General features: G+C 41.2%; 1 protein-coding gene and 6 non-coding genes across 8 annotated transcripts in view; 6 read left to right on the forward strand and 1 right to left on the reverse strand.

The window, feature by feature from the left end:
- Positions 1-1,370: 1,370 nt before the first annotated feature.
- Positions 1,371-19,235, reverse strand: part of znf385c (zinc finger protein 385C) — a 105,968-nt gene continuing 88,103 nt past the window's right edge. The window contains exons 5-11 of one of the 2 annotated variants that reach the window (XM_088437311.1): positions 18,073-18,183; positions 12,198-12,396; positions 7,779-8,132; positions 7,438-7,625; positions 6,011-6,106; positions 5,078-5,167; positions 1,371-3,793 (exon numbers count right to left, since the gene is read on the reverse strand). In XM_088437311.1, coding sequence (XP_088293437.1) covers positions 3,560-3,793; positions 5,078-5,167; positions 6,011-6,106; positions 7,438-7,625; positions 7,779-8,132; positions 12,198-12,396; positions 18,073-18,183 — 1,272 coding nt within the window. In that variant the 3' untranslated portion in view covers positions 1,371-3,559. The remainder of the gene's footprint in view (positions 3,794-5,077; positions 5,168-6,010; positions 6,107-7,437; positions 7,626-7,778; positions 8,133-12,197; positions 12,397-18,072; positions 18,184-19,235) is intronic. The other variant, XM_088437312.1, reaches the window with a different exon arrangement.
- On the forward strand, positions 13,703-13,774 carry trnat-agu (transfer RNA threonine (anticodon AGU)). Its single transcript has one exon. It is a non-coding gene; the product is annotated as a tRNA-Thr (tRNA).
- Positions 14,169-14,240, forward strand: trnat-agu (transfer RNA threonine (anticodon AGU)). Its single transcript has one exon. It is a non-coding gene; the product is annotated as a tRNA-Thr (tRNA).
- trnat-cgu (transfer RNA threonine (anticodon CGU)) lies at positions 14,356-14,427 on the forward strand. Its single transcript has one exon. It is a non-coding gene; the product is annotated as a tRNA-Thr (tRNA).
- Positions 14,643-14,714, forward strand: trnat-agu (transfer RNA threonine (anticodon AGU)). Its single transcript has one exon. It is a non-coding gene; the product is annotated as a tRNA-Thr (tRNA).
- trnat-agu (transfer RNA threonine (anticodon AGU)) lies at positions 15,137-15,208 on the forward strand. Its single transcript has one exon. It is a non-coding gene; the product is annotated as a tRNA-Thr (tRNA).
- On the forward strand, positions 15,324-15,395 carry trnat-cgu (transfer RNA threonine (anticodon CGU)). Its single transcript has one exon. It is a non-coding gene; the product is annotated as a tRNA-Thr (tRNA).

The raw sequence follows: 19,235 nt of genomic DNA on the forward strand, positions 1-19,235 counted from the left end.
GTCCCATTTCTGTCATGTTATTTTTCATGGAAGTCGTTTCAGATTTTGTGTTTTACTTAGTAGGCTATATAGTGAATTCGAAATGAAATCGCGTTTATTTTCCAACTTTCAATTTTGCTGTCTGTCTTAATGCGTGTTTGTAAACATGTGTATAAGAGAAGCATCAAATAAGTCTATATTTAAAAAAGAACACGCTAAAATCGGACACCTTTCGCAAATCATTGCTTGCCTTTGACACGTTTTGACACTTTTTTTTTTTTTACCCGAGGCAACTCTTATCAGTAGTTTATTTACGTCACACTTGTCGCCGACGTCATCGAACTATCTGATAATTTCACTGTGTTTTGTGTGAAAGCCACAATCGTGAAACAAAAGGATTTCTTTTAGAGCAGTAACAAATTGAGAATGCGTGTGCGCGCTAATGTCCTCCCATTGCTGTGTTCTATGTGTGCCTGATGATTAGAAGCGGTGAAGATAAGGAAGAAGATACCATGATTGATCCGTACAGCCTGGTAAGGGCATCAAGATGTCCTCAGTGCAGTGTCGGTCCTTGCTGGCTGGAGGGCTGCACGGTACCGCACACGCAAACACAAAAATCAACACTTGAAACTACAGTAATTTGATTAGCTTGGTTGTTGCCTTCAGGGACAATCTGGAATTACAGCAATCATATAACAATCAAACACTTGCTAAATGATTGTAAGTTCAATTGATTTCAGCTGTCTTCAGGGATCGTGTAAAAAATGAGATATCTGTAAATATAATCACATAACACCTGATCGATTGGTTATTCCCTGAAATGTTTAGTCAGCGTATGTGTTGCCTTCATGGGCAGTCCGAATTTATTGCCATCGGCACAGTAAAATCTGAAATCTAAATTTCAGCCCCCCCCCCCCCCCCCCCCCCCCCCCCCCCCGAGCCCCGAAGGCAAGCAATGCGTATAGTTATAAGTATTGAATGACATTTGGTGAAATTGTTTTTGTCAGTACTGGTAGCATCTAACTTTATTATATTTATTACTGTTTCGTAAAGGACTGTTATGATTTTTCTTTTTATTGTCCCTAAGGCAACTAAGGTAGCTCGATGGAAAGACAAAGGAAATATTTAAGGACACTAAAAAAAGAATCCGTGTTGTTTTGTAATGAACGCTGCGATTTCAGTTTGGCTTCTGAAACTCAACAAAAGAATAGCTACATTAAATATTTAAAACTGAGATAAACAAAAAAAGACTGGAAATAAAATCGTTCTGTTGCTTTTTGAGGTAACTGGAGTTCAGAGCTTTGATTTGTGATTGTCCCCAAAGGCAACACAATCCTTAAAAAGACACTTAAACTAAACACACGTACACAAAATCCATGTGAAGCATTTCAGAAGTTCTAAAAGCTTTTTTTTTTTTTTTTTAATTTTTAATTTTCCAAAAATCCATCGGGTACAAGCTCTCTTCATCGTGTCCTGCTTGTCGTCGCCGTGACGATGGGCCGAGCGATACCCTGAACGTGGATGGATTGGTCGCAACCCGGTCACCCCTGAGAAGGCCTGGGACACTTTTGGATCCTTTTTGTCTTTTCCTATTTCCTCCTTTAAAAAAGGACATGTACTTTAAAAAAAGAAAATAATAAACATTAACATGACCTAGTCTTCATCTATGGTACACATAACAATATTAACTCTGATAAAAGCTTTATATGTCCTCTATGGGGTTTGTTTCTACACTAGACCTCCACATGACAGTGAGGCCGGCTGCTTTTGTTACAGAGAGGCGGGAGAGATGGCGGAGACTGACTTTGTCACAACAGATGACACGCACACACACGCTCACACACACCTACACACACTCAACTATACATATTGCACAATGACATATAAATGCATAGGATGTGCTCCAGTACGTCACCGAGAGGAGGAGTCGCCGACTCGTGATTGATGGACAGGCGTGAGGAAACTGGCCGCTATTGCTTTGAAATGTCAACATTATGATCACCTGATTTTTTTTTTTTGTACGAAGCAGTTCTAAGGTGCTTTTTTTGTGGTTGCCATGGTTACACTGTGCTTTTTTTTTTTGTTCCTTCCCACACGCCATGCAGTGGCTGTCAATCGAACCCTCCTCCTCCTCCTCCTCTTCGTGGGTGATCCGTTTGTCCATGCGTAAAGTGTTCCGTGGTTCGGGTGGTACCGAATGGACACGAGGGGGATCACCGTGTGGACCCATGAATGTCTTGTTAAAACATTTTACAAAAAAAAAAAAAGGGCATCAGGTGAAGTGGGGCTTTTCAAAGTGTGGGACAGTGAGCCTCCCCCAAGGAAAAATAACCAAACAAAACACCGACATCAGTGGTAAAAATCAAGCCGTTTTTTTCCACTGTAGCTGAATTTAGCTTAGCACATCTAAGAATAAACTTTTTTTTCTTTTTTTAAACACTAGTTTGCTTACTCTCTCGTATAAAAGTAGAACTTTGGCATCTTCAGTAGAATCTTTGTGCCATACCATATGGAGATGAAGGGAAATTTCTTGTTAGACAGATTATTACTCTGACTAATTCAAAAGTCGAGCATTTCTGCCATTTTATGGCATTAATAAGAAATTATTTATTTTTGGTTGGGTGTCAGTTACTCGCAGGCCATAGTTGAGAGTTCAAATTAACTTAGCTCAAGTGAACTTAAAGTTATCTTAAAAGAAAAGTAGGTTCTTTTTTACTCAAGCTGCTGAAATCCTTTGCCACACAAATACTTTTGGCTGAAAACATTTCACAGGGGTTTCGTCACTGAAAAAATGTTGAGAACCACTGTTGTAATTATTTCAGCACATTTGGAACAACAAATTTGGAAAAACACTTTTTTTCCTCAAGATGTTGTCATCCGCTGTTTCGTGAAAACCTTTGGTAGCTGTAGATGAAGTGAACATAGCATATTATAATCTATTTTCTTATATATTTTCAAGCTTCCAAGCCTCCTTCACAGATGTTGTTTTTTCTAAGTAGTTGTGGCTAAAGTTAGCTTAGCGCATTTTGACAGAAGTATTTTTCTTGTTTTTGAAGGCCTCTGCCTGCTGATGTAGCTGAAGTTAGCTCTCGTAGCTCTCTATATATTTCTTTACTTTCTTCCAACTGCTGAAGTCCTCTGTCCCACAAATAATTTCTTGTCATTTTCAAGCTGAAGTCATTGAATTTGAGAAAAAAATGTTATAGTTTCCATGTTTTTGTTCTTCTCAAACTGCCCCTTTAGCCTAAAGGTCCTCTTCCTAAACAATTTATATTGCTAATGTCAGCTTAGCACATTTCATCTCACACTTTGAAAAGCGCTCAAGTAAAGGGAGCTCACCTTAAACGTACAGCTAGACTCGTCTACGAAACGACACGGTAACAGCCGTAAAGCCCCCCCACCCCCACCCTATTTAAATGGCTATCAATGTGGCCCCCGTTTCCGCATTGGTGACCGCCGGAACAGGAAGAAGGCGCGATGGGGGGAGGGGCTTGCCACTCTTTCCTTAAGACAGGCTGACTGCATAGTTTGGTCACACAAGTATGGCGAGGGGGACACCGAGGGGGACGCTAATGGGGCATTAGTAGGGAGAGAAGATGATGGGGGCATGCGCGGGTCGCAGAGGCCCCGGAGCGGGTCGAAAAAGCGGGGGTCCCAGGAAGGGCGTCTGTATGAAGGCCGAGGCGGCGCCCATGGGGTGACGCAGCGCCAGCGGGTTGGCGGCAACCGTGCACAAGGTGGGCGACGTGAGGGGGCCGGGCAGGAAGCCCGTGGCCAAGCTCTTGCTCAGCTGCTTCTGCAAGGCCAGCTTGGTCTGGAGAAGACACAGGAGATGCGGTAAACACGCCGCGCCTACTCTCCTACCAACCAGTGTGTGTGTGTATATACAGTGTATACAGTATATATATATATATATATATATATATATATATATATATATATATATATATATATATATATATATATATATATATATATATATATATATATATATAAATGGATCACATGACTTAATCACAAACGACTTAATTTTTATCAGCCAATGTATAAATGGATATTTAGTTGGTTGTTTCTATGACGACTACATTTTTTAAGCCTGCCAGCTCATTGCAAACAAACAACACTGGTCACCTTTGAAGGTGAAATGGGTTAAACGTCCAAATTAAAGTGTTTCGTTGTTTGTTTTGAAGATTATTTAAAACAAAATATACAAAGTCACGTGAAATTTTAGAGTGTCGTGGAAAGTCAGTCAATTGAACATTGAAGAAGAAATGTTCCAAATCTGGCTAATGGCATGCTAAATCAATGTGTAGGAGGGTATTTTTTCCATGGAAACAGGTTTTTCAAATCAAAAACAAAATTCACTTCTTTTTTCTAAAAGTTCAAGAAAACATGTATTCATTTTGTATACTTTAACAAAGACATGTTGAGTATACAACCATGGTCTCTTGCTTTAGACAAACGTCAACATATTTCATTAATTAAAAAAAAAGACACTCAAAGTATTGTGCCGTGTAAAAAACATCCAACAATAACAAAGTGCTGCTGCTCCTTGACCACCAGGAGGCAGTATAGTCTTCCCATATATACAATACATGTAAATTTGATCATAAAACACAAAAGAAGAGGCACATTAAAACTGCACTAATTTTAACGTTTTATGCAGAGCATAAACAATTATATGGTCTTCATGCATATGGAACTGTTCAAATATCAGTGGTTTAAAAGTTTACAACTACCTTAATAGCAGCAGTAGCATTGTTGGCCCGTCTTTGGGGTTTTGCACGCTGCGTTAGCATGAAATTAGCGGGTTTTTGTGGTTTAGCTAAATATGCATCATTGTCTTTATTTTATGTTCACTTTTACAGATAACTTCCCCTGAGAGTGGCAATGCACAGCTTGACGTGAGCACATTTTTTTTTGGAAGATTGCTATCTGATAAACACGCTCTTTTTTTTTTTTAAAGCAAAAAACTTTATTTTAAGAAAAAAATGTTCTTGTGGCCAATGCAGTTAATAAATGTTTCACGGGAGATGATTTTCTGGATCCACGCATCAAAAAGTGAAGTGAGCTTTTCGGCCCCCCCCCGTCCACTGACCTGCGAGGAGAACGAGCTGAGGTTGTACTGGCCCAAAGCTTTTTTCATGACGGACACCGCCGCACCTGTGCAGCCGCTCCATCGCATGCTCTGTAGGAGACAAGTCGCGTCAGTACTCGCTCCGCAACCGCAGCAGATACTCTTTCCCTAATTATTGAAATGCACTGGTTCAAACCATCAAACCATTCTTCCTTCCCTTCTTTTCTGTCTTTTCATCTTCCTATTTCCTTCCTGTCTTCTTCCTCTCCTTCCTTCAGTTTCATCTCCTTCCTTCCTTTCTTCTTCCCAACCTCACTTTCTTTCTTTTCTTCCTTCCATCTCCTCACTTCCTTCTACCATAACTTCCTTATTTCCTTCCTTCGTTCCTTCTGTAAATACATAATCATAGCCCTCATTCCTTTCCTAAATCCCCCTCCTTAAATCCCTTCATTATACCATTCATTTGCCCTTTTTTCCTTTTTTCTTTTCTGAATCCTTCTTTTCTTTTTTCAATAAAAGTTTCATCCTTGTTTCTATTTACACAATCTTTCTTTTCCTACCCCAACTTGTTTTCCCTTTATACATCCTTGTTTCCTTCCTTTCTTCCTTCTATCAACAAATATTCTTTTCCTTGCCTCCTTACTTTCTTTCAAACTGCCCTTGTTCCCTTTCATCACCCTTAATTTTATATATCATTTTTCCGTCTATCCTATTTTCTATTATACTAAATTTCCTTGCCTACTCTTCTTTCCTTCCTTAATTTCATCTTTACACCTGCCCATCCTGTTTCATAAATAAGTTAAATTTAAAAAGTGCACACCCACTTTTGAGACCACACACACGCATGCACAAGCACACACATGCACTCACTCACACACACACACACACACACACACACACACACACACACACACACACACACACACACACACACACAGAGTCTGTGGTGCTCACCACTAAGCTGGTCTGCTGGCTCTTGCTGTGTGGAGTAAATTTGGGCTTGGGAGGTTTTCCAGCCATTCGATCCTTGTGCCGTCTGCTGTTCATGTGCTTAAAAAAAAGATACACATCATCAGCATCTGCACCCCTAACATCATCATCTTCAGCATCATCTTGTGTACAAACAATACAGAGCATCGACTGAAGCGGATACAAATCACATGGCTTTCTACCTGACTAACTTTCGCTTCTTTCCAAGGAGGAATGCTTGTGTGTAATCACGTTGGAAACGGGAGAATATGATCACAAAAACTGAATTGCGACTCAGCAATGCTCTATTGTAAGAAAACATCACCAATACATCATCATATTTGTGGAGCTGTAGGACGAAACAGATTATTGTATGACAGCATTTACTGTAATTTATATTTGGATAGTTTTAGGACTTTTTAGTGTTTTCAATAAACTATTCTGTTTTGTATACATCCTAAATTACCAGCACAACTCAATGACTTGACATGAAATGAAGAAACAAGATTTCCAGCATGCTTGCGTGAAATGGAAAGGCGCAAATGTGATGCAAAGATGCTCACGCGCTCTATGCTTGCATCATTTGTGAACAAAATGGCAGCGCTGTCGCCTAAATGAAGGTGCCGGTTGGTCTCATTTAGTCAAAATGTACTGGTACTTTAGACGTGCATTACGCCATGCATGTGCTGCCTTCTGCAAAATGTGCGTCCCAAGTCGTCAGTTGGGCTATCAATTGCTACAAATAGCTTCATAAACTATAAGCGCGCACACGTTTGTGTTCTTGTGATTTGGCCCGAGGCATCATCATCATCATCATGATGAGAAATGCAGAGGTGAGCTAATTATAGGCCACTGCTTGTACAGAGGCTGCTAGAGTCCTTTTTTTTAATCGGTTAGGGTATCAAATGAGGCTTTCGAACAAGATTCAGCATGTTAAAATCGGGTTCAAAACAGAGTTAGGGGTTCAGATTAGGGTTCAAACTTGGATTAGGGTTTCAAAACTGGATCAAAGGAGGATTCTGAGTCTGGGTGGGGGTTTGAATGAAGGACTTGTTTGAAACAAGGGCTTCAAGTCATGCTTATTGGTTCGAATGAGATATTTTAGTCAGATTTAAGGGGAAATTAAGTAAAAAATGTTATTTACGGTAACATGTTTAATTACCAATTTGAATCCAACCGTTTTGCTAATTGCTAGTGACTGCAAATGATGCCATAATTCCCGTGGGTTTAGGTAGCAACCAAACTCAGAAAATAGTTGGTTGGTTGTTACCTGAGCCCTGAGCCCCCCCCCCCCCCCCCCCCCCCCCACACACACACACACACACACACACAACACACACCCAAAACACCCAACATTCTCACTCTCACATCACTATATTACTGTAGGCTGCACTAGTACATTTGTATCTCACCTGGTTGAGTTGTGTCTCTGAGTTGACAGAGATCTCGCACACTTCGCATTGGAAGGTCTTGCTGGGCACGCCCAGGCTGCCTTTGCTTGCCAGCCTCTTGCTTTTATAGCTGGCGCGAGCCGCCGCCATCTTTCCGCGGCGTCGGGGCAGGACAGTCTGACCTTCTAGCATCAGCTTATGTTTTGTACCTGAGGAACACAGCATGGTGAACACAATCAGATGGATCCATTTTGCAAGATGGAAGCAAATGAACAAAAGGAGATGAACGCAACTAGATAGACATACTGTAATCTCACAAAAACGCATTAATGGGGAAGAAAATCACGACTTCGATTCCGTACCGCTGTTATGGGCTTCCAGCTGGGAGGTGGAGTTCATCGTCACTTTACAGACGGGACAGTGGAGGTGCGCTTTACTCTTCTTTCCGTCTTCATCCACCTGCGCCGCTCCGTCTGTCCCGGATGTGTCCGCCTGGTCGCTTAAACCCCCCGCTTCCACCGCTTCGGTGGCATCCAGTGCCTCTGGGCCACCGAAGTCAGAGGCAGTCTCGGAGAGCCGCGAGGAGGGCGAGATCTGCAGCGGGGAGAGCGCCGCAAGCTCACCGGCATCCGACACCGGTGTCAGCATAGCCGAGCTCCTAGGACTTCCCTCCATTTTGATATCCAGAGAGGGTGCTTCCAGTTCCGACTGAAAACCTGGAGGAACATACAACGAAGAGGAACATTAATCGTTAGGTCCGTTACTACATACAAGACGTTGAGAAGACAAAGATTTGAATGCATTTAGATTGAGTCAAACCAAGATTGAAGAGCATAGACCGAGTCAAGATCAAGACTTGGCTGGGTTGAAACCAAGTCAAGACCAAGATTTGAATGGATTACGACAGTCTATCCCTAACTCTATCCCTAGACAAAAATTGAAGACTTCCTGTATCTTTTTGGACAAGGTTTCTTGAGACTTTTTAGTAACTCTTCTCATGATTGCTATGCCTACCCAAGTTCAAGTGCCTGAGCAAAACTGGCTCCAGGTGCCAAATATTCCAGGGTCCTCATGTCTATATAGTTGTTGCGCACAATGAGTGTCGATATAAGCAAACTTATCAACTGCAACCCCGGCTGATATGTCACTGGAGTTCCATTACACATCCCTCCATTATCTCACCGGGGGGACTTGCATTCTTTGTCCAGGACGACTGAGTCCGATTTCTGCTGAATACCTCCATTTCATTTGTCGCCCTTCCTCCTTCCTCACCATTGATTTTTCTTTCTCTTACCCTGAGTAAATTCATCATTGGAGATAAGGAGTGTAACTGCCACAGAAAATGAACCTATAGAGAAGCGAGATTACAGCGTAATGAGAGCGGCCCTCCCGGGAGGATTGAAACTTCTCTGTGGGAAGGCAACTGGAGAAGCCTCCTGACCGCTACTGATAGCGATCCATGGATTAAGCAAGCGGTACTCTTAAATGCATTAAGGAACTTCATTTCACAGGGAAACTCGCTAAGTTTCAGGTATTGGGTAAAAAAGGAACAGCATTTTTAATTTGGACAAATCCCTCGACAATCATAATGAAACCAGGCTGCCAACCGCCAAGACCCGGAGAAAAGCTCATGAGAAAGTTTGAAATAAATCTGAGATACCCTGCATTAAAAATAACATAGACCAGTACATTTTTGGATAACCTACTCTCAATTTTTTCACTAAGTCACCTCAAATAATTTGAGAATCGAACTGTAGCGATTGCTACTCATCTGAAACAAAGTCAATAACGAGACTTCAGTGAGTTCATCCAAGATCAATGTCTATGCGAGAGAGCATCATCTCCAAGAACTTGATGGGTTGAGACCAATGCCAAGCCATGTAGCTTGCCAGGTTGGGCCAGATTACTGACCAAGACTTAGTATGGTTGAAACAGAGACAACACCAAGTCCTCAACAGGTTAAAACTGGATGAATCAAGATCAACCACAGACTTGATTGGATGGTTTTGGACTTTGTCAAAACCAAGACTTCAATGCCTTTCTGTCTGTAACTACATGTTGCTGGTATTTATAGATGAACAAATGTATCCTAAGTAAATTAATTTGTAAATAATTTACATGAAATGGGATACTTTCAAGCAACACCTGCACTGTGATTGTGAATCTTTGTCACCAAAAAATGGACTTTATCTTTGTATGATAATATTGTGATGTAAGGACCCTTGCTGGTTGGTATTACCAGCATAATGTACTGTACACAGATGACAAGGTGATTTAAAACCACCTCAGTGGTTTGCCAGATATCCATTCAACTCTAGTCTTACATATCATTACGGATACAAAAAAACGGATTCCCAATTGTGGAAGTTACTTGACTGACAGCGAGTCTCTTGACTGGCTGATGAAGCTTCATAAGAATCGAAGCCGACAGACGAAAAATCCGTGAGAAGCGTTAGAGCTGTGATATAAACAGAATCTTTTATGAGTGCCAGTGAGTCCCAGGGCTTGGCGATGGGTCGCAGACACTCGGGCCAGATTGGCAAGCTGTCAGCGCCAAGAGCAGACGATTGGCAAGCGCCGGCGGGGCCTCGGAGGAGTGTGACCACTCACCGCTCGTTTATGGATCTTCGGATCAATGTCGCGGAGACGATCTTTCCTTTTTTTCGCTAAAGCAACACAAAAATGATTCCACGCTTGAACAGTTCAATTAAATAGCACACTTTTTTTTCTATTGTGCAAACATGGTGGATCGATCCGGTTGTTGTTGGGCATGATTATGTCCACTAGAGTAAGCGGTCCAAGGAGGTGAGGAAAAAAAAGTACGATGAAATCATCATTAGCGTAGACTTCCCACTGTGAGTCAATCAAAGATGACTGTGATTGATGCTTGTCACCATCAATGCGGGTTCCCCGTCTCCGGGGGGAACGCCTGCGTCCCGCCTTCCCCCGTCGCCGCTCACTCGCCTGCCAACACGTTGTCGTTTTTGATGTCTCCTCTTAAATGGTGACATGAAGACTTGAATCGCAAAAGCACATCAGTCTCCATCAATAGATTTTAGACTTGGATGGCCGCTTCATTCGAACCGTGACGAGCAAAATTAAGTCCGTTGAGAGGTTATTAGAGTTTACGAAAACCAAGGATATAACATTTTTGTTAAAAACAGTGAAACAAAACAAAAAACAAAAGGCTAACTTAAACTATGGCTTCGTATTTTAAACTAAATGAAATTGTCCTTGGTTTTCATGGTCAAGTAATATATGACATTCCAGATGTTCATTTAGAATGAATTAAATTCAGTATTCTTATAAACAATAAACATGCTGAATAAAAAATAAAACTAATATTACAACTAATAAAAAATTGGAAAATTAAAGAAAACAATTAAAACTAACAAACCTGCTCTAAAAGCTAAAAAAAAAAAAAAAAAAAAGTCAAAACAAAATTCCAAATAACTATGAATAAAAAGCCCCATCTATTATAATGCTGGTCAAGACTGAGACTAACATGAATTTTTTTTTGCAGTTTATTATTAATTCCCCACCTTTCAAATGAAAGCAACAAAAAACTTGACTGTTAAATGATCTTTTCTGTTGTGCTCACTGGTGTGATTCGGTGTAAAAAAAAAAAAAACGATAAAGAAACATCTGAGCCTTTCTATTGGTCAGTGTTGCAGCACCTGCTTACTCATAGAGTCAATTTCCAATTACATTTTAATAGTAAAATATACATGTAAAAACATTTTAAACAATGAATTTCATCAAAACAATTTCGGCCAGATGTGGAATTATGACAATACCTGATTTTTTGGGATTTCTAGGAAATCAGCAGCTAATTTCCATGAAAGTAACTCTGACAGACAATCTGAGAAGCAGCAGCACCGGCGAACGTTTGCGCCTGCCACCGTTAGGGATTTATCGACCAAGAGAAATTAAGTGATTTATGATGATGGCTTCCAAAAGCAAAAAAAGCTCCGCCTGTGAGCAATTAGCAGGTAACGTCATTCAGATGATGGGATAGATGATGACGTCCATGAATTGGAGTTGTTTAGAGGAGCAGGTGTGGCATTGGCTCCTGGTGTTAATTACAGGCTGGCAAAATGGCGCAGGCTGGCTGGCAGCCGCGAATCAATTTCACGTTGGGCCAATCACGCAATTATCGTCGTCATAAACGCATAACAACCATTTTATCCACTTCCTCTCTGCCTTCATCTTTTTTTTCCCAGTGTCCCCCAAATATTAAGTTCCGAGTTAGCCAACTTGTCTTTCTTCAAGGAGACTTCTGCCTGCTCTTTTACCTTCACATGAATTTTCTGTCAGATGTTCCCACTTGATCAGAGGCTCAGTTATAGTATCTGGAACCGAGCAGCAGAAGGTCCAATTGGCTCAAGCCTGACTAGTCCAATGACTTGCATTGCTTTCAGCTAACACAAAAAAAGAACGCGACAGAAGGAAATAAATGTGATGTTGAGACAACACCTTTTTGTTACATTCTGATTTTCTTTTCTAAACCAAATAATCTACACGACATTCGACTTTAAGCCTTCCTTATCGTGAAATATCATTTTGGCATCCACTCTGAGGACTAACCGAGAGATGCAGATGGTGGCATTGCTGGTTTTGGATTTGTGATCAGCACATCTTTTGAGTAGACTATAAAGATTAGACAGTGAATTTTGGTGAAGAGAAATGCCAACATATTGGATATTGACAGACAAATAGGCATTTCTCAGACAAACATAATATTATGTGTGTATGTAAATATATATGTATATATTACATACTTGTTCCCTCCTCTGAGCTGGGTTCCATGACAGGAGGCGGCGCCGCAACTTCCGACATCTTGTTCCTATCCCGTTCTCTGTCCCGCTCCCTCCCGCCGAACGAAGCCTCGCCGGCCCGCCGCTGTTTGTTCTTCTGTGCCTCGATGGCTTTAAGCTTGCGTGTGTGCTTGTGGCCCTTGTAGTGAGCCTCCGCCTGGTTCTACAGCAAGAATGACAAAGAAAGAAAACAGGTTATTCAGGCGGGAGAATTTTAATCAATGTAATATCTTTGCGGGGAAAAAAAAAAAACAACAAGAAGCCTGGACGTGCAGGCCATGTAAAAAGTGTGCATTGTGAGCAGCGGTCTGTTCCCGCCTGATAACGGCGGCGCCATGCCGGGAGGCCAGAGGTATAATTGCATGTGAAATACGCAACAAGAGCGCATAACTATAGCCCATCAATGTGCACAGTGAGAGGGCCAACTCAATGCCAGACTCACGCGCGCTGCACATGCTCATGCCCCCCCCCCTCACACACACACACACACTCTGAAGTACACTGTGACTGCTCACCGCTTAAGCGCGGAGCAAAGCACACTGTAGTCCAATCAGTAGAAATCGATAAGAGATTACTGTGTGGGATCTGGGAAAAAAAATGAATACACAGACGAAAGGTCCTTTGTGGGAACACTAAAGATAGTTTAAATGTGTTATATGGGATCTTTTGAATTGAAAAAAAAAATGTATTTTAACTTATATATTTTTTTTAATTTGATTTTATAAAATTAGAGTAACTTGTCATGTGTCATTATTTGAATCTATGATTTGTATTAAAATCTTAAATTTAAGGTAATGAATATCTTCATTTGATCTACGAAACTGAAGCGCTCCAAGCTACTGGCCAAATGGTAAGGCAAATTTGGTTCAACCTTCATGCATAGGTTCAGCCCACATCTTTTTGGTTCACAGCTTCATCGTGAGATCAAATGAGACCTCAGAGACTGGGAGTTCTTTTAACAGGTGCAGTCCTGTAAACCCAACATCATGAGTTCAACCCCCATCTGTAGCCACAATACATGAAAAGAACACTCTTTCCTTTTTAGCCTGGTCATGATATCAGGTGAGCCATGCGAAAAACAAAACATCTGATGGAAGGCGTAGTGGACTAATGTGTCCGTCTTTTAAATCCAAGATTGAGGATTCAGCGCTCATCTGTACTTTTCATGCATACAAGTTCAAACTATATTTGTTTTTACTACCCTACAACATAATATCAGGCAAGACCTCTGGAAATCCTGTCTTGTACTTTGGTGCATTGTTCAAGTGTTACGGTGTTGTCTCATAAATTGAAGATCATGGTTTCAACCCTAGGATAGACATCAACTAGCCATCGACCCTCGGGAGGATAAGCGGCAATAAAAATAGGTGAATGTGTGAGTTTTCAACACAAATCTCTACCTTCCATACATGAGTAAGAGCTATGTCTGTAATTTAATAGCCTGGTCATGATAAATACCCTGTGCAGTGGGTGCAGTGGCCCAGCGGTAAGGCGTCGGTCTAGTAAACCGAAGATCATGGGTTCAACTCCCATCTGTACCTCGTCATCTACATGATCTCTTGAAAACCCGTCTTTTACCTATTGTAGGTACAGTGACCAAGTCATAATCCATCTCTAATTGTCACTGAAGATTGTGGTCAGTCTCATAAACTCAAGATCATAGATTCAGTTCTGGTCTGTATCTTTCACTCATATGAAACTACATTTGTTTATCTGAGAATAAAATCTATCTAACATCAGCCACAGTCTTTGGAAGTCTTCATTCTTGTATGCAGTTCTTTTGGCCAAATGATGATGCATTGGCTCATAAACTGAAGGTCATTGTTTCAAGCGACATCTGTACCTTCTGTACATGTGTTAGAGCCACGTCTGTAATTTCTAGAACCTGGTCACGCGCTTAGGCAAGACATCAGAAAACAAGAAACATGGGTACTAGGTGCAGTGGCCCAGTGGTAAGGCGTCGGTCTAGTAAACCGAAGATCATGGGTTCAACTCCCATCTGTACCTTTCGCGCAAAACATCTTTAAAGGAAAATACAATATTTTGAAGGAGAGAAGCCTGGAAAACATGGAGGTTACTGGCCATGAACAGCAAGATCTGTGAAAAACCCATGTCGCACATAGGTACAGTGGCCAAGTCGTAAGGCGTCGGTCTCGTAAACCGTAGATCGTGGGTTCAATTCCCATCTGTACCTTTGATGCATTTTAGAATCGTAGCCTGTTAATGAGATCGAGGGAAAAGCTTTACTGCCAAATATTGTACTGTTGGTCTTCCATGTTACTATTAAACTGGTCATTGTTTCAAGCGACATTTGTACCTTCTGTACACGTGTTAGAGCCACGTCTGTAATTTCTAGAACCTGGTCACGCGCTTAGGCAAGACATCAGAAAACAGGAAACATAGGTACTAGGTGCAGTGGCCCAGTGGTAAGGCGTCGGTCTAGTAAACCGAAGATCATGGGTTCAACTCCCGTCTGTACCTTTCGCACAAAACATCTTTAAAGGAAAATACAATATTTTGAAGGAAAGAAGCCTGGAAAACATGGAGGTTACTGGCCATGAACAGCAAGATCTGTGAAAAACCCATCTTGCACGTAGGTACAGTGGCCAAGTTGTAAGGCGTCGCTCTCGTAAACCGGAGATCGTGGGTTCAACTCCCATCTGTACCTTTGATGCATTTTTGAATCGTAGCCTGTTAATGAGATCGAGGGAAAAGCTTTACTGCCAAATATTGTACTGTTGGTCTTGCAAAAACAAGATTGTTCTTCCATGTTACTATTAAACTGGTCATTGTTTCAAGCGACATCTGTACCTTCTGTACATGTGTTAGAGCCACGTCTGTAATTTCTAGAACCTGGTCAGGCGCTTAGGCAAGACATCAGAAAACAAGAAACATGGGTACTAGGTGCAGTGGCCCAGTGGTAAGGCGTCGGACTAGTAAACCGAAGATCATGGGTTCAACTCCCGTCTGTACCTTTCGCACAAAACACCTTTGAAGGAAAATACAATATTTTGAAGGAGTGAAGCCTGGAAAACATGGAGGTTACTGGCCATTAACAGCAAGATCTGTGAAAAACCCAGCTTGCACATAGGTACAGTGGCCAAGTCGTAAGGCGTCGGTCTCGTAAACCGGAGATCGTGGGTTCAACTCCCATCTGTACCTTTGATGCATTTTTGAATCGTAGCCTGTTAATGAGATCGAGGGAAAAGCTTTACTGCCAAATATTGTACTGTTGGTCTTGCAAAAACAAGATTGTTCTTCCATGTCACTATTAAATTGGTCAGCATATCATGCAAGATCTTTTGTAAACCTATCTTGCCAATAGGTTCACTGGCCATGTACTGTGGTGTTGGTCTTCCAGACCGAAAATTGTGGTTAGAAATGCACTGACCAAATACTCAAGTAAAAGATCATGGATCAAACATTAAAAAATTTGTAACTCGACGGCAACATCAGCAGCAGCAGTTCTAGTGGGATGTAATAACGCGTATGCTTTGCATGATGAAGAGCCCTATAAATAAAGTGGCTGTCACGGCCGAGCATGCTGTGACTAATGTGCTGTGAAAAGGCTTCAAACATTGCTGTGATGCGGGCAATTCTGCCGCCAGCTGAGTTTCCACGTAACCGGTGACACTTCCCCTCGAAACGCTGACACTGATTGTCTCCAGCCAAAACGCGAAGCATTGCTACTTGGCTTGATTTCACAAGCACCGTGCGTTTTTATTTGATGGCCACTCTTTGTTGCTATAAATAACCACAGCCTGATTATGTCCTGAAGCAAAAACAAACGGAATGCAAATAGATGTACTGTATGTTAAAACGGCAGGGAGGACTGGCGCTTTGTGAGTGCGAATGTAAAATTCATCCTAATAATCGCGTGCCCTTGAACTTTATGAGGATAAGCGGTTAAGACAACAGTGGGCAAATTTTTTAAAATGGAGTCCACAAAGGGTTCTAAAATTTGACTGAAGGGCAAGATGGTTGGAGGGTTTTCATAATCTGAAACAATAACGTGGGATATTCAGAATACATATGCTTGGATTTCAAATTAATATAAACAAAAGCATGACAACAAAATGTCTTTCAAGTCTTATGTATTTCGCCATGAATTTCAAGGAATCTAGAAACACTGACATTAAATGAACAAAATTCAGTTTATTACTAACGCTTACTATTTTAAAGCACTGTCCTTAAGAGTATTACCATCATCACTCTCCTCCTGGCTCTTTATTTTAAAAACAAAAGGAGCTGCAGTTCTACTTGTCCTGCTCCTCGTGCCAAATGTCCCCCGAAGCCAAAACCCAATGACCAGCGCAGTCTCGGAACAGCGAGAGGGCACCAATATGAGGAGCACATTTGATCTGACCTATTGTGCATTGTTTATTTTGAGAATGAAAATGCACCTGCGCACAAATTATGTGCACCCCTTAACAGGCCTTCTATGGAACATGTAAAGCTTACAGACCAATTTACTTTCAACAAAACTATATCACTTTTTTTTAACTTTAACTTTACTGTTGGCGAGAACAATGTTGTTGGTCTCTCTTTTTAGCCAGTGCTCTAAATCTGGTTAGTTTTGTTGTAACGATTCTCAGGATGGCCCTAAGGTGTGTTTAAGGTGTCTAAGATCATTTTAAAGAGAGACCAACCTTTTTCAATGCAGTATTATAATTTAAAATGTCACGTAATTAATGGCAATTTTCTATTCTTCTAATTCGTAATTTGTGATTGTAGTTCTAATACCTTGATATAAGATCAGTTATCGATCTCATAAGCGATGCTAAGTATCAATACTCAGCCATCCCTACTTTATAGTGTAGGCTACAGTGTAGTAAATAAATGCTAAATGCTGATAGACACAGATGGAAGTCAAAGTTAATTATTACAATGCAGTGAAGTTAGCATTAGCAGCACATTTATTTCAGAAATGTGCATCACACCTTTGCATTAATGAGAGCTTTTTTATCTTTCCATCAAAAACATTTCACATCAAAACAAAAGCATAGAAAAAAAAGACGCCAGGGAGCTGAAATTTCACCCAAATGGTGACAATATTTCAAAGGTCCACATGGCACAACCATGTAATTATCCCATTACCGGGACTGTGCTATCCTTGGCAAAAAAAAAACAAAACAAAAAAACTTCAAGAACAATGTGGAAGAAAATGACCCAAATATTCAAAATATCGCACAAAGTTTAAAAAAAGGCTGGTGACTTATGCACTATACAAACACCTACTACTAAACCTACACCTACACCTCCGATTTTTTTTGGTACACATCTGTTAGGCCTTGAGCTTGGGTCCAACAGACTTTACATTCCTAAAGTACACACAAACAGCATCAAAATGCTAAGCATCTTCTTGAAGGGCTTGTGGGGAATTAGGGAGTTGAACCAGCACAACCAGCAGCTTCTTCCTCCTTTTAAGATTTTATCACTGATGTCTGCCGATTTGTTTACGTGCATATGCATGAAACGACCTGAGACATGTGACTCACTCCTCTGTGTGTGTGTGTGTGTCTGCGTGTGTGTGAAAGCTTCCTGCTGAGCCCGCTGATTGTTTCTGCTCGTGGCTGATAAACGGAGACTCTCCCTGCTGTCTAATCCCCTGTGCCAAAACAACACACACACAAAAAAAAAAAAGGCAAGGTCTGATAAAACACACACACAGACTTTCTATATTTACAAGAAGTCACAGTGCAAGTTGTGGACTGCTTGAAGGCAGAAAAACAAACAAGTGTGCTTCCCTCAGGCAAGGAGGTTCAGGTCTTGCGTGTTAAATGTTGATTTGTTCTCGCTGTCCCACCGCAATTGCAACTGAAATGAAAAGTTTCCATACCGTGGAGTTGAAGCGCAGGTGGCAAATGTTGCAGGAGATGATCTGCTTTTTCTTAAGGGGCTGCGGGATGCCGAAGGTGTGATTGATCACCGCCTTCTGCACGGGATCCATCTGAAAGAGAAATCCACGCTCAGTAAGTATACGAGAGGCCCTTGCAACGAGCAAGTTTTACTTTGAATTTGAATTCCAAATTACACGTGTTCAGATTCACATCGTAAACGGCATGATCGGGGTTCGGAAACTTGATTGCTGGTGAACAAGACCAACAAATTACCATCTGTCTGAGGAAGGAGACGATTACTGAGGTCTGGTGTAAAACGTGACGTGGATGGAAAAGTCCCACAGCCTTTGGCAGAATGTGTTTGAGACTTATAATCTTGAGTTCAAAAGACCACCGTGCAATTCTTTTGGTTCTTGAGCGATGAGTTGAGGGTGATGGAAATTTTAGATATTGCTGGAACATTATCAACATACACAATTTGAGGTTTGCACAGATTTGGTCCAGTGCCTTTCCACTTGTCCGTCATACCTAAAACACTGCCGTTTTCTTTCAATTATTTAGTGATGACACCAAATCACAATGGCTGACTCTCACAAAAAAATGGCAATATTGGTTCACTTTGTCTCTTTTTTCTCTCTTGACCCCACTCTCACAAAAAAAGAAACGAAATAGAAATGAATTAGAGGCCAAAAGCCCCACAGTCTTTTAACATGATTGAGACTGGTTGGACGTTCTAAGTTTCATTCCATTTCTTCTCAAGTAATCAAAGGAAACATACATCGGAAGAGAATTATGTGGCCGGATGATCGTAAAGGGACAAGTATGTAATACATTTACACGATAATACGTGTCATGAACGCCTGAAGATACTTTGGGTTGGTAGCTATGCCCCTTTTTACCCAAAGTGGGCACATTTTGGTGGGCCGTAGCTCCTAACCTGACCTGAAGTTTGAGACTTAGTGTTGCAACGTCTCTAAAAACAACCATAACAAGTTTCATTAAAATCAATATCGACTTGGTATAATAGGAAATTTATGTTTTCTACACTTACAATTTGAAATTATGTTCTGTTTGAATCAAGTGATGGAAATGAGCTCCTCGCATCTGACGTATTTTTCCAATTGAGAGGTCATCAGTCTGTTTCGCGAGACCACAAAAAAAA

The sequence above is a fragment of the Hippichthys cyanospilos genome, chromosome 16 (genome assembly GCF_059441005.1).
Source record: "Hippichthys cyanospilos isolate Australia breed blue-spotted pipefish chromosome 16, RoL_Hcya_1.0, whole genome shotgun sequence".
Taxonomy (NCBI): domain Eukaryota; kingdom Metazoa; phylum Chordata; class Actinopteri; order Syngnathiformes; family Syngnathidae; genus Hippichthys; species Hippichthys cyanospilos.